Here is a 15,217-nt window from a genome sequence, read left to right as displayed (position 1 = left end):
GCAATAATACAGTACGGTCCGATATCCCGTAACGCCACGTGGTGTTTTCATAACGCCAGTTGAACATAACGCGTTGAATGTGTTAGGGAACATTTTTTTGTTATAACACGGATGCCAATTGGATATAACGCGATCGAGTGGAGGGAACTACGTCCCGCGAGTAGGAATAAGCAGTCGTGCGGCTGCCTCCACGTAGCGTCGCACAAGGCAGCGGGATGCTGCTGGATGCTTCTAGATGCTACTCACGCGCCTCGGTCTTTGGTCAGCCTGCGTTACACATCCCACGTGTTATCGCGGACTGTGCTTTACCCCGATATTATATATTATTCATTATAACGCGATTTTCCCATAACGCGGTGTTCTTCAGGGATACGCAAGTACCATGTTATAGGTGAACAAAACTGCTGCTGTTTCAATTATATTGCAAAGTCGCTTTATAAAATTAGGCTAAATTTAACCGTGACTCCCACAAGCACGGCCTATTTTATTCAAATTACGTCACGGGATCTTTAACGTCCAGTGTGAAGCAGACGGCACGTAATATGTGTTATCCTTAAATATTAATTCTTAAGGATAATAAACCAGGCTTTGATGGGCAAACCTTGGCAACAAGCGGCGAATGAGTTACAGCTCGGCCTTGTCACCAAATGTATTTTATATCAGTTCTTTTATTTGAGTCCTGCTTGCGAAAGTCCATTGAGACATTATATATCTTTAAATATCCTAACATACTCTTCTGCGTCTGTCAGTCACAGTAATAACCTGAGTAATCTTTGTCATGTAAATTTGAATAATGGCTGGTTCTGACCGAAAGATGAGGTTTTTATATTATCTTGGATTTAAAGATTATGGCGAAAGAATTGCATTTTGGGAGAACATATTGAAAGTGTTAAATGAACCGTGTATTTAGATGTTCACACCTTTTTGGTGTTGTATGCTATTCGTCTTCCGAACATCTTCCACCGTTTCAATTCAATGTTGATTTTTGTGACTGTACATGGACAATCCCATTTAGGCAGTCACCCGATAAATATATTGCTGGGGTGGAGAGGAACCCAGCCAGCAGCCAGCCAGAAAACTCGAGGCATATATTATTTTGTTAGCAGTGGTACGATTGTAGCTTCGAAGAAGATTCAACTGGTCTGCATGACGGGCTGGTGCCATCTGTGCCATCCTACAGAAACCCCTGCAAAACGTCACATGAGTACCTCTTTGGGAGCTCTGTAGAACGACGGATCGAAGGAAAGTCCATTGCCGTAAGATGTGAGGTCGCGTCCAAACTGAAGCTGAGCGAAGGACAACATCTCTGGCCTCGCCTGAGACGACTCCCTAAAGAATTGATGCAGTTGTGTGCATGCGGGTGTGTGCACACGCGTGTGTGCATGCGGTGGGAATTATGTGAATATTTGTAGGGCATTTGGTGCCAACGTAATACATTTGTGAAAGTCCAAGGGTAACCGGAGAATCCAGACAAAGTCCATGAATGAGTGGATAATACTCGAAGCTCTGCACAGATAGATTCGAACTGTAATTTCTCTACTGCCATCTCCTGGTCACCTCACAGCCCACTGTTAAGAGGGTTACATATCTCGTGCCATTTATAGGAAACATATGAATACGTCTTGATGTTATTCAAAGGCATCAGTGTATAGATGCATGCTTGGCATTTACATTGAGATACTTCAAAAGGAACACGTGGAGTAGAGAACATACCCCAGGCTAATGACACAATTCAAACCGTTAAGAAAAGTTAAGTGGACTTGTGCAGGACACTATGAGACCTCCTTTACCAGTGGCAAAATATAGTAATAGGTTTTTACCCTTTCAACTGGTACAACTGCTTGTGTTGTGGTTATTGCAAACATGATGCCTTGTATAAATGTGTCAGTTTTGTACCAGTTGAAAGGGTAAAAACCTATTACTATATTGTGCAGGACACTTCACGAGAAGGGCTGATGGCACGTGGTCCAGACTCATTCTATTATTAAGTGGCCGCCGAGGAATGGAAGGCATCTGAGATACCACCCACCAAGGAGATGGAGCGATGGTGTCAGCTCGTGTGCAGCTGCTAGATGGAATATCTAATCGCAGGGCCTTGAGGGGTGGCATCGGCCTTGAGAGGCTTCCATCCGGCATTGCTGACCACGATTACATTTTAACACATAGGCTTTCGCGACCAATATCATCCATAATAGAAGTTTTAGGGTTAGATCGCGTAAATATATAAATGTGTCGTTAAACCCGCCACCACCAATCAGGCTGTCGCCTGATGAAGCTAGTTGTTATTACTGGCGAAACGTCGTGCTCAGATTGTAAACGTTGTGGCTTGGCTCTCCAACACACCGGTGTGCTGTAATAGTATACTACACTATAGACTACACTATACACTACACTATAAACTACACGCTAGTGCTGTACTAGTGACGAATTGGCCACGTTCTGTTTACGTGACAACCCTTACTAAATTTCGATTTAAAGCTTTCGTGACTGCAGGGATTCATCTTCTTGGTTCTTTCGGTAAAGTCACGTGGAAGGGAAATAATAAAATAAAAATAAACCATAAATAACCCTTAATAGTTGGCTGTGTCAAGTGGTGGCGGGTTTTAACGACACATTTATATATTTACGCGATCTAACCCAAAATAACCTCTATTATGCACGAACACATTATTGATCGTGGTCGGTCACAATGACGATTCATGCCTCTTTGCTACCTCGTTGTGCATTCTGGCGCTTCTTAAGATCTCCCTGAATTAAGCAGCCTGACGTCAGAATGCACATGCTTAATTAATCAATGGTATTGGTCAATCCATCACTGCCGCTGCCGGTTCTCAACGGGTCAGCGACGGCAGTTGAAACGACGTTTAGCAAAAAAAAAAATGGGTGACGTGTTTTAATATCTCATCCAAGATAAGGCTGACACTGATGAATGGCCAAGCCCGACGGTTGCCGTGTGTTGCTTAATCGTATCTTAATGAACCGAGAGATTCACTGATTACAGTCGCCAATGAACAAGAAGAGCCGGAGGCAGTTTGAGAACGACGATATATTAAAAGTTCGTTTAGGAACAGACTCAGCATTTATTCTCAAGAGAGTCTTACAGCCTTATAACTTCCGATGTCCGACAAGTGAACGCACGTAACGTGTGGCTGGAAACGTTTTTGTGTTCAATTAATCATCATTATGATCGCATTTTCTATCCACTGCTGGATGAATGCCCCTGCTTGACCCATCGCCTCCTCTCAGGTCCTGTGCTGCCACAATGGATGTCATGCACGTGGACCCATCTCAACGCTCCAATGGGCACAGCAATAACACCTTTGCCTGCATTCAACTCCCGACTCGCTCGCCTGTCTGTGCCGAGTTTCTACGTTCTCCCCCTGTTCTGCAGAACTTTCCTCCTGCTTCTCCGCTTCATCCCACGGCTTGCCACTCGTCTTGTAGAGTCACTTAATCTTCATCTTCTTGGTTCTTTCGGTAAAGTCACGTAGAAGGGAAGTAATAAAATAATAAAAATAAAACATAAAGTCACGTAGAAGGGAAGTAATAAAATAATAAAAATAAAACATAAAGTCACGTAGAAGGGAAGTAATAAAATAATAAAAATAAAACATAATTGTTTATTATGTTTTATTTTTAGTATTTTATTACTTCCCTTCTACGTGACTTTACCGAAAGAACAAAGAAGATGAATCCCTGCAGTCACGAAAGCTTTAAATCGTCACTTAATCTTGGCCAACCGCCCCAATGTGGGACTCTCCTGAGAAGAGTTTGGACTTAGTGTGGTAAATAAATCGTCATCATCATCATCGTGGTTATTATTATTATCTCCACAGCAGTCGTAATCGTTGGTGTATCGTCTCCTTTGGGCTATTCACCAGTCTTGTCCATAAGCCATCATTCCTTATCAGGAAGTGTCCTGCCCAAGTGCACTTATTTTATCATTCATTACGAAGTTTCTGATTGGCATTTGTGCCCTGATCCTCTGCCTGTCTAATTCCAAGCTGCTTTGGGCACTCTTTAGATTTTCTTTAGTTTTAGTTTTTTCGTGGCCAGGGTTCGCGTCTATGCCATAGCTGGCAGATCTAAGCGATAGTTGATCGAAAACTTTCCTTTGCACGCACATCGCTAACCTGCACTTCGTTATGAAGTTCAGCTCTTACATAGAAAAGCAGTAAAATAACGCGGTGTTACACTTCAAAATAAGTTTATCATGAGGTCATTTGATTTTATGTTTCTATCAAAACGCCGAGAATATTGTAGTGTGTGCGTGTGCAGTGGTGGAAATGGGCCGGAATGCCCCAGAACGCCGTGGTGGGAGTGACATTTTAACCTGACTGCATTTCGGAAGGAGTCAAGGATGAATCTTGTATTTATGTGACTCACACATAGACCCCTAGACTAAAAGAGAGACCCACAGATACGCACAGAAACCCACAGACACGCTCAGAGACTCACATACATACACAGAGAACCACAGGCACGCACAGAGACCCACAGACACACACACAGACCCACAGACACGCACAGAGACCCACAGACACGCACAGAGACCCACAGACACGCACAGATACCCACAGACACGCACATAAACCCACAGACACACACAGATACCCACAGACACACACAGAGACCCACAGACACACACAGAGACCCACAGACACACACAGAGACCCACAGACACACACAGAGACCCACAGACACGCACACAGACCCACACACCGAACTAAGCTCCCCCTCCTCATATCTCGTGTGGTTGGGAATAATCATTTCTGAGTTCCCCCAGTAATTGCCTTCCCATCTCCAGCGCTGTGTGTGTTGTGTACCGGTGCTGATGAGCCAGAGTATTAAGTATTTGAATGGCGCGTACTGCCGACCGAAATGAGACGCGAGGCTGTAGTCGTCATTAAAAGCACGAAGTGCATATTAGCGATGGAGGGAATGTTGTTTCCGCAGCACGTGTGTGTGCGTGTATGCGTGTGTGTGTGCGTGGTAATGAACGACAAATGGAGTGGGGTCGGGGGAAAGGAGAACACATTTAAAGCAAGTCAAAAAATGCACATTCGTAAGAATACACCACTGTAGTTCATGGTGTTGTGTAAATGTGGCAAGACCTTCTTAACGAAGCTAAAAATATATTTTTTTATTTTACCAGGTAAGGCCCACTGAGATATGGCTCTTTCTCAGAAGCGACCCGGCCACAAATGATAGCTCAACGAAGTGGCTTCTCATGGGGAAATTTATAGCAGCCACATACCTTACACACATGTTGATGATAAATAATTCTAAAATGCGAAGAAAAATCCACGCGACCGCGGGGAGAACATGCAAACTCCAAATATACAGCAGCAGGCGTCAGGGTCGGGATGGAACCCACGCCCTCCTGTATACCAGGCGAGGTAGTTAACATCTCGCCACCACGACGCTCCTAAGCCGACGTGTCACTATTTTTTTCTACAGCGTGCTGAGATCATGATGCGTTAAGATGCCACGTGCAGCCAAATTGCATGCGAATGACCAATTGCCGTGTACAAATTAGGCATTGCCATTTGGAGAGTCACGGTGACTTTTACACTCAATGTTTGGCATTTCTCATTATATTTGCTGTCCAATAATTACGCATTGTCAACGCACTGTCGTTACGGTGGAACAACTATAACTGATGCAATTCACGAACCATTATTTGTTTTTACATTGTGGTCAATGTAGCGGTCTGTAATGGATAGAGGGATCAATTACATACAATATATATGGATAAACACCATTGATTCTTACACATCTATAATTGTGAGATTAACAATGTTAAATGGACATTTCTTTAGTGCATTGAACTATGAACTCAGTTCGATTGCCGGCGACGGCTAACATCAGTGGCAAAAGAGATATCTAAACCGGTCCAGGGCACCTCCTCCTTCACCAACCCCCACTGACCAGCGTGGTGAAGTATGGTCAAAACAATGCCCATGACCGACACGGCATGGGTATCCCTTTATCCAGCAGTGGATTGACAAATGGATGTTACAATATTCTTTTGCCTATGAACCTATCTACGTGACTTTACCGACAGATTCTATATTTGAAGCTTTCATGACTGCAAGGATTAATTTTCATAGGTTTTTTCGGTAAAGTCACGTAGGTAAAAAAATAAAATTAATAAAAGTAAAATAAAAAATTAAATAAAAATCACGACGTTTCGGAGGCAACACAAGCTTCCGTCTTCAGGTGGAACCGTCACAGCACGATAGCTGTATCAATAGCTGCATATTTACCGAAAGACCCAAGAATATGAATTTCTGCAGTCACGAAAGCTTTAAGTCAGCATGTTACAATGTCTTCACAATAATCGATGCAAGACCACACTCCTAATTTTTCAACAATTAAAAAACAAGTGTTCACTTATACAGATGCTCTATGCGAGACAAACACCAAGGCAGTGTTTACAGTTGCATTTGAGGTGTTAGTAGATCTCTGTATGTGCGCGCGTGTGTTACGTGCGGTAGTGTAGCGGTTAGCACGCTGCACTATGAACCCGGCGGCACGAGTTCGATTCCCTGCTCGTGGCCAAGACCAGTGACGATTATTTGAACCGGTCCTGGGCTTCCCCCAGGTCGACTCAGCCTCAAATAAGTACCTGGTGCGGTGTATAGTAAACATCGACACTGGGGGGCACAAAGGCGGTCGGGCGTGGTGCTGCTGGCCACCCACCCCTTCGTGTACCTGTTCCGGCCTTCGTAAGTGCTCGCTAACAACACTTGCCCCAACAGTTTGTTAAGGCCAATACGGGGGGGATCTTTTTTTTTTGTCACATGTAACCAAGAGCGGTACAGTAATTTTAAACGTTTGCTGAATACATTTCACAGCGTTTGAACCCAACTCCCGTGGTATATTTGCTCGCGCGCTACAATGGCATCGGCCATACACCGTTGCCGTGTTTGTCCAGCAATGTTGTCACGCGTTGACCCTTCTCGAATACAACTCGGGCAAGCGAAGAGCGTGCCCGAGCAAGCGCCGTCGTGCGCCCAGGAATGAGCCGACTAAGCACGCGGAGTGCCCCTTGCTGCACGTGTGATGATGTGTCCTTCTCATCCTACCGTGAGCACAATCACTCAAAGGTTTCCTCTGCAGCAAACCGATTAGCGCAAGGTCTTCATCTCTCTCGCCCACCTCTCTCTGTCTTCTCGCAGAGGCCCTTTGGCTGGCCATCGGACAAACACGGCCTCGGCATCGCGCGCTTTCTCAGGCGCTTCCGCGGCCGTCTGGAACGCTCTTCCTTTCGATAGTAGGAAGCCACTGGAGCAATGCACTTTTAAATCATCATCCGGATTGAAAACTCATTTCTTTAGAATTGCTTTTTGTGTTTAGTTTGTTGTCCTTCCCCGGCACCTCCGATTAGCGCGGTTGGCTACGTACGGTGCGAAAAAAGTTCAACACTACATGCAGCACATATATAAATAGCTCAATTAAACCGTTGAAATAATATCAAACACAACCTTGATGTACAATGCGCTGCCTTTTGTCATCCACTACTCGATGAAGACCTCTCTCCCATCGCTGTATCAGTAATGGGAGTTGTTTGACCATACTTCGCCACGCTGGTCAGTGGAGGTTGGTGAAGGGGTGGGAGGGGCCCAGGACTGGTTCAGACATCACTCCCCGCCACTGATTGTTAGCCGTGGCTGGGAATCACATACAGATTGCCGGGTTGATGAGTGCAGTGCGCTAACCACGGTACCACCTCTCCACCCCAACTCATTGAAATTGGTTCAAGGCTTTGCTGCATTTAGGAATTAAATATTTTTAGGTGGATTTTTTTTTTATTCAAAACAATTTCACCATCCAGGTTTATTCTCCTTCGTGAAGGTCGACTATGCAACTGCGGGCTCTCGCAAAAGCAGGAAGTGGGAGTGAGGCGTCATATTGTCGATCCTGATGAACGTATGACCTTGATTTGCTTGAGATATTTGAAAACATTCGTTTCGCATCGGTAGGCAAACCATGTGCCCAGAAAAAGGTTGCAAACGAACTTATAGATACAAATGAAAAAATGCATGTGCATTAACCTGCTTGCTGTACTGCTTTCCAGAGAAAATATTTAGCAGATGGATGCCTGACATCCATGATCTCTGCATGGCACAAAAACCTTTTTGCATGGGCAAAGGCCTCTCCCAATGATCTCTTTCCACCTCCATCCAGTCTCTTTCTCCGATTCTTATAACCTCATCCCACTGTCCCATTTTCTGTCTATCTCTCTTCCCACTTATCTCTGTTGGTCTCCATTACATTGTTAATCTCGCCCATCCGTCATTTAATAAGATGCCCTGCCCAATTCCATTGAAGTGTTTTCACTCCGTAAACACCCTCTTATTTTTCGATTAATTGTAATTTCCTCCTGACATTTCCCAATGCTCCTTTCCATTGCTCCTTGGCATACTTGTAGCTTCCCTCCTTATACTATTCATCATCATCAGCCATAGTCAATCTACTGCTGGATGAAGGCCTCGCCAGGTCATCCGCCATCTCTCGCGGTCCTGCAACGCAATAATCCACCGAGCACCTGTACACAAACTGACAGATCATTCAGGGAATATGAACGTGCGCTGGGAACGTCCTCTCGTTCCTTAGCTGCCACTTGTACCATTATTCGAATGTAATTAATATGCAGAACGGATGAAGAATAAGAACAGCCGCAGCTGCGATACAACCTCGTCGAGCCCTTACAAGCACGGTGCTGGTGTGCTCGTTTTCCGAATAAAAAAAATAAAAGCAATGCCCCATAGCCCAAGACGTCAAACGCTCAAAATTTGTTTTATTTCCTTCAAAAGTAAAAGCGCCTAGCCTGACTTGTCGCCACGGCGTTGATATTTTCATAGCGCGTGCCGAAGTTACCCGCACGCAGCCCGCACACTGTTGCGGAGGCAAGCAACAGCGAGGTCTCAGCGAGTGAAAAGAAAACATTACGGTTGCAGCGTGCACAGATTAGTGGCTTCACCACGGACGTTGTTGGCACTGGCGAAAAAAAAGAGCAGCTCCCGGTTTTGCGATTAGCCTGCCCCCCCCCGCCACCATCCCAAGCATTTCCAACCCGGTCGGCTGTGAATAATTTGCCCGTGAAAACACGGAAAGGAGGGCGGGTTGTCTTGTGCTCCTACAACTGTAGCATTTGCGATGAGTGATGGGCTGACGCAGATGTGCATGGGTGGCTAGCGACCCGTGCCGCCCTTTGATGGGGGGCGGAGATGGGGGGGGGGGGCTGCCCGGTTGTCAGTGGTGGCGGTGTGTTTGTGTGTGTGTTTGTGTTGTGTGTGGGACCAACCCAATAGGTTATTTCCAAGCTCCCGTCCTTTATATGTATAGTTGATCCTTGTATTCATCCATTCATTTATGTTTTCGTGTTATTCATGCGAGGCGTCCTCATGGCAACTTGGGGTAACCAGAGAGTTATGGGTATTCCCCTTAAACGAATGCAGTATGAAATATATAGAAGGTTAGGTGATGGTGTCTCCTAACAAATACTGTTAAGGAAGGCAAAGAGGGCACCAGCTCAACTATTCTTACCTGAATATGGCCCCATGATTCTAGCATTGGGCGTTGTGTGCAGGGGAGAGAATGGGAACAGGATCGGATGAGATCGAGGAAGCTTCTCAGGATGTCAAGTTTATTTTGTTAACCACAAGAGACGAGGATAGTCTCATTTTGCCGCAGGTGAACTAAAAAATGCATTAGGTAAAAAAAAAAACATATTGTACGGAGTGAAAGTGGACCATAAATGGGGTGTAAAATCAGCGCCTCGCAATCATTAGGCCAGAGAGTTAGTGAACGACATTTCCTGGTCATTTTACATTATGAATGCTAGTTTACAGCCCTTGGTCAATTCACTGCTGGATGAATGCCTCCCTACGTCGTGGCGGTGATGGGAGCTGTTTGACCATACTTCACCACGCTGGTCAGTGCCAGTTGGTAAACTCGCCAGTGATGTTATCCGTGGCCAGGAATTCAACTTAGGTAGCCAGGTTCTTAGCATAGTGTGTGAGGCACTGTGCCACTGTCCTTCAACTCTCCCACATCATAAAACATGCAAAATATATTATGACAACCTCATCCCCACCATAGAAATATGGAGTATCCACCAGTGACTCAGAGCTGAGTATAACACGACAAAATTAACCTGCCACATTCACGTGAGAAACCACAAACACTTAAAATCGAATTGCAAGTTTAGTTCAACAATGCAAGCTATGCATTACACGAATGAATTGCAGGCAAACATCGTCTATTGTTACTGGCTATGGTCTCGATGCAGATAATAGGAAGATATTCACTTTTTTGCAAATAAAGTACTGTAGTTGGAAGGTGATTTATTATGTTATGTAAAACACACGCGCTGACGTGTCGAGTCTAAACTGATAATATATCAACGCCACACAGCAAGGATATACAGGGAGCTTCAATAAAATGTTTTAACACTTCTGAGAATTTGCAACAATACCACAAGAATGTGCATCCAGGCTCTGGAGACCACCTGGAGAAGATTCCAGGCATTTGTTGACAGTGATGGTGAACAAGTGGAAACAATTTTACTTTTTGAAGCTATTAACATACATTTGTCATCATGTTACAGTGTAGTATCCGTTGTGTTTACATTTAAAACGTTAGTCCCACTTGCATGTCAAAGGTGACACGCAACTTCTTTATACAATCTTGATTTGAAGCTTTCGTGACTGCAGAAATCCATATTCTTTGGTTCTTTCGGTAAAGTCACGTAGGTAGAATTTAAATATTGTACGCTGGCCAGTGAAAGAAATTCGAAGCAAGGAGGCTCTCAGTTTGGCTGAACCATACGTTTGATGGAAATGCCAAGGAAGGGAGCACATGGCGAAAGAAACTGTGAATACAGGAGTTAACATTAGTTGTGATTAGTTGCTATAAGAATAGATTAGGTATGCCTATATTGAATTTACTCTTTGGTTTTTTCGGTAAAGCCACGTAGGTGAAAACAAAATAGAATACAAATAAAACAACTAATTTAAATCACGACGTTTTGGAAGCAACACAAGCATCCGTCATCTGGTGTGACTGCTTCAGCAAAATTACATTGCGAATCGTGAAATATTGAGGCGTCTATTTTACCGAAATCGATTAGAAAAAAGGCCTATTCTTGTTATTTTGGCTCTCCCCTACCCACCCAACCAGCCCCGGCCACCCCGACCATCACCATCAAAAAAATCGCGTTCAAGGCGCGCGCGTGGGGGTCACTGATTGCAGTGTCACCTTGTCTCTGCGGCACGCGTCTGTGCCTGGCCGGGAGTCGAGCGAGCTGGGTGGTCCTACCCGACCACGTCTCTTGGCGGGCGAGGGCCTCCCCCTGTCGAGCCCTCCTCTCCCGAGCTCGCTGCGACCCGACGCGGGCCGACTCGCCGCATCCACGACCCCGGGGGGCTGCGACAGGTGAGTCGTCGGGAGCCTCCGCATGCCGCGGCTGCTGTTGCCCAACACACGCACATCACAGTCGGTGCCGGGTGAAGCTAGTGCGGGGCCCGTAGCATATATGTTATAAAGGGGCACTAAATTAAAAAATAACACACGTACATATTAAAACACTATTTTTATTACATTACACTTGCATAGTAAAGTAATCGTATGTTTTCATTTGCTATACAGCCAGATAATACGACAAATCGCTAACTTTAAACACCCAGTCGTTCGTAAAAGTTGAAGGCAGCATAGTACTATAGTAATAAAGCAAGTGCAAAATCACTGAACCGGAATTGATAGCTTGAAAGCATTTAGCGCGGGGCCCTTGAAAGTGCGGGACCCGTAGCTACTACATATGTAGTAGCTACATGTACTAATGTAGTAGTACTAATGTAGTAGCTACATGTACTAATGTAGTAGTACTAATGTAGTAGCTACTACATATGTAGCTACTTTTGCTACGACGATAATCCGCCACTGATCACGGTAGTGGGGACCATCGATGGCCGTGCGCGTAGCACTTACGACGTTTGGAGCGCCACGCAAGTGGATGGTGTCGCCAGGACTATTGCACCTGGTCGAATCAATCTCTCAACGAGCCGTCAATCTCTCCACGATGAGCACGGTTGGATACGTACGGCGCGAAAGAAGTTCAACATACATACTTAAATCATGTATTTGAGCGCAATTCGGCGAGACCGGCAGAGGACAGAGCATTGTGCTACACACCGCTAACCCTCTTTATTAAAAAGGGTACTGCACATTTAGTTTTATTTTCTACCTACAGAAATCAGACTGACCATCATCGGTGCTTCGCCAGAAATCCAACCCTGGTGGCCTGCAGCACGGTCCAGGGCGAGAAATCACCCTACCACATCCTCGTGATTGCAAGCAGCACTTAGCGTCAACAATCTGTGCGACTTTAGACATCTTTTAAACGTGCCGTTGATAAGCCTGCGACCTACACAGAAAACACCTCTAACTTAAGGACCCAATCTCACCTGGTGTCGCCGTAGTCTCTGCCAATCGTCTTCTTGTCCTCCTGTTGCATACTTCCAACTGAACACCACGGCAAAGCTGCGGTTATAACGTGCCCTTTATAAACACTACGCTGTTCACCTATACGCAACGGCTGTGTGCCGAGGCTTTGCTATTGTTATGCAAACAAGCTCGGACGCGTGGGTGTGCAGGGAGGCTGATAACACTCAGCCGCAGGTATCGCTCGATTGTCAATAGGCATTCTGGATAGGTCGGTGTTGTGGCTTATTTCGGTACCTGGGAGGTCCCCTGGACGTTCAGAAACGCCCACAACGTGAAAGTTTGAATGGGCTGTTTTTTTTTCATGCAGTATTTGTTTAGTCTGGTTTCCTCCAAACACTGCAGGTATTTGGTAACGTTTGAGACAGCATTGTGAAGCCATGCTAAACGTGATTAAAAACTGGATTCTTCACAGATAAATTATGTTCTACTAGTTCATGAAGAATATCTTCGCTAGGCAATCGTTTTAAAAAACATAATTAACCTGTTATAATTTTTTTCTTACAATTTTGATCTACGACCAGACACTAACTACTCCAAAAATTAGTATTTTCCGCAAAACAAAAATTGACAACTTGCTTCAACGTCATGTTTAAAGACGTACCCATCGGAAACCGCTCAATTTAGATATTCCGTTTAAATTAGAAAGAACAATTGTTGAACTTAATACTATGAGGGGAAGCAATCTTTAACCGTTTTCAAATTATTTAGATTTGATCATCATAAAATATGTATTTGTTCACTCAAAACCGCTTTAATCCAAAATAAATAAAAAAACAATAAAGGATATAACAATGGTTTTCGCTGTAATTTTATTTGCTGTTTAACGCTCTTTGAAACTAAAAAACACCTTATATTTTGAATTGTTTCTGAATGACATTTACAACCATTTTCATGGGACACTTAACAATAGATTTGGTGGCCTTAAAATTTAATCTCAGATCTTCAGATTTCCCTGTTGTGTCCTCAAAGCTACGTACCAAATTTCAGCTTTCTACCTTGTCGGGAAGTACACGAGAGGTTTTTGAGACCAGACATACATACAAAGGTCTTCTTCTATATATAAAAAAGGGAAAATTGTGAATGTGTGTCTGTTCAGAATATTTAGCGTTCTTCCCGACATGGAACAAACTTGAAATTTGCCATGTGGGCACTTTCCAGACTGTACACCATGCAAAAATTAAAAGAATAGACTTTGGCATTTTTTTGGGGGGGGGGGGGGGGCGCAATAATGAATATTTTTTGCACGGCAAGTGAGCTGTGACGTCACTTCTGTCATGTCACCCGCGCATGCTGACGTCACGCACCCCAACCCAGCATTGCTGCTTTATTATTTCAGTCGTTTACTGCCGTACGCACCCTGAAAGTTGTGTCTGCAGCAAGCGCGTGTATGTGTACCTGTGGACCAGTGGACGCACGCACCTGTGTGTGGGGGGAGCGGTAGTGTAGTGGTTTGCGCGCTGCGCTATGAACCCGGCGACCCGAGTTCGATTCCCGCTCACGGCCACCACCGGTGGCGATTATTTGAACCGGTCCTAGGCCTCTCCTAGGTCGGCTCAGCCTCAAACGAGTAACTGGTGTAGTGTGTGAACATCGCCACTGGGGAGACAAAGGCGGCCAGGCGTGGTGAATCCAAGTCCCGGGCAAAGTCGGGTAGTAAAGCTAGTTATTTATGTAGATGAATTTTCACGCAATTACAGGGATATCCTTCAACGCAAGTTGAATTGCGCTGCATGGAGCCTGTTTTCTTATAGACCAACATGTTATAGGGGGATGTGGGTGCGATACCAAAGTATGAAATTACGTATGATTTCAATTATTTCAGCTCAGGATTTACAAAATACATATGCGCAGTATACCTTCTTTTAGCAAATTAAGTAGATATTGGCCTACGAAAGCCTATCTTCTTATTAAAAAATATCATCACATTCTCCTCTCGTCACTTTCTCTCTTCTGATGCAGTCGTGTAGAGTTCCAGACGATATTCACGGTTAGCAAGTTCGTGAATAATGAGGGGATACTGTAAATGTAATACTTTACATTGCAAAAATGACTTAATAAGTCTAATAAGAAATAATTAACATTACTATGAACAAAATTACTTAATAAGGAGTAACTTCAGGGCTTCTTGGTACGCTTCCTTGTGCTGCTTCTACTCAGATCTGAGATGGCTATGTCTAGCCCGTGACACTGGGCGCGATGACGCCGTCGCAAATATTTTAACTTAGAATTTCTATCACTGAAAATACATTTTAATATTGAAAAGTTACAATTTTGTGTTAGATTTTTTTGTGCACGTAACTGTGAAACCCATGGCGAAAGTGTGAAGTATGAAGATTCTTCCGCCGTTGCTGATCATTGTTGCAATGGTGTGGGCTCTCATGATATTGTCTTTTCCGAGACCAAGGTGCTCTGCAAACCTTCTGGCTACCATCAAAGATTTGTTCATGAAGCCATCCAGATATACAAACATAGATATAACTTCAACCGTGATGATGGGTACAAACTGAGCAATCATTGGAAAGATGTTATTAACCATGTAAAAAAGATTTAACTACGCATATTTGTACCATCTTGACAGGTACTAGTCTATTTTACCGAGTTGTTGACATCCTCAGCGTTTAACAGTGCTGCTATTTTGTGGTTTTGGAAGCAAACATCGGATGTAATCCTTGCGGTGTTTGCGGTGTATCAGCTGTACCTTCCC

General features: G+C 44.4%; 1 protein-coding gene across 2 annotated transcripts in view; it reads right to left on the bottom strand.

The window, feature by feature from the left end:
* The window catches only part of LOC133350041 (uncharacterized), a 30,473-nt gene extending 17,935 nt beyond the window's left edge, over positions 1–12,538 (bottom strand). The window contains exons 1-4 of one of the 2 annotated variants that reach the window (XM_061564011.1): positions 12,474–12,538; positions 11,269–11,479; positions 4,827–4,894; positions 1,209–1,329 (exon numbers count right to left, since the gene is read on the bottom strand). In XM_061564011.1, the coding sequence (XP_061419995.1) occupies positions 1,209–1,329; positions 4,827–4,894; positions 11,269–11,479; positions 12,474–12,523 (450 nt within the window). In that variant the 5' untranslated portion in view covers positions 12,524–12,538. The remainder of the gene's footprint in view (positions 1–1,208; positions 1,330–4,826; positions 4,895–11,268; positions 11,480–12,473) is intronic. The other variant, XM_061564012.1, reaches the window with a different exon arrangement.
* Between the last annotated feature and the right edge of the window lie 2,679 nt (positions 12,539–15,217).

The sequence above is a fragment of the Lethenteron reissneri genome, chromosome 32 (genome assembly GCF_015708825.2).
Source record: "Lethenteron reissneri isolate LAM-NWPU_2019-01 chromosome 32, ASM1570882v1, whole genome shotgun sequence".
Taxonomy (NCBI): Eukaryota; Metazoa; Chordata; class Hyperoartia; order Petromyzontiformes; family Petromyzontidae; genus Lethenteron; species Lethenteron reissneri.
The sequence above is the reverse complement of the archived record's forward strand: the minus strand, read 5'-3'. Positions and strand labels throughout refer to the sequence as shown.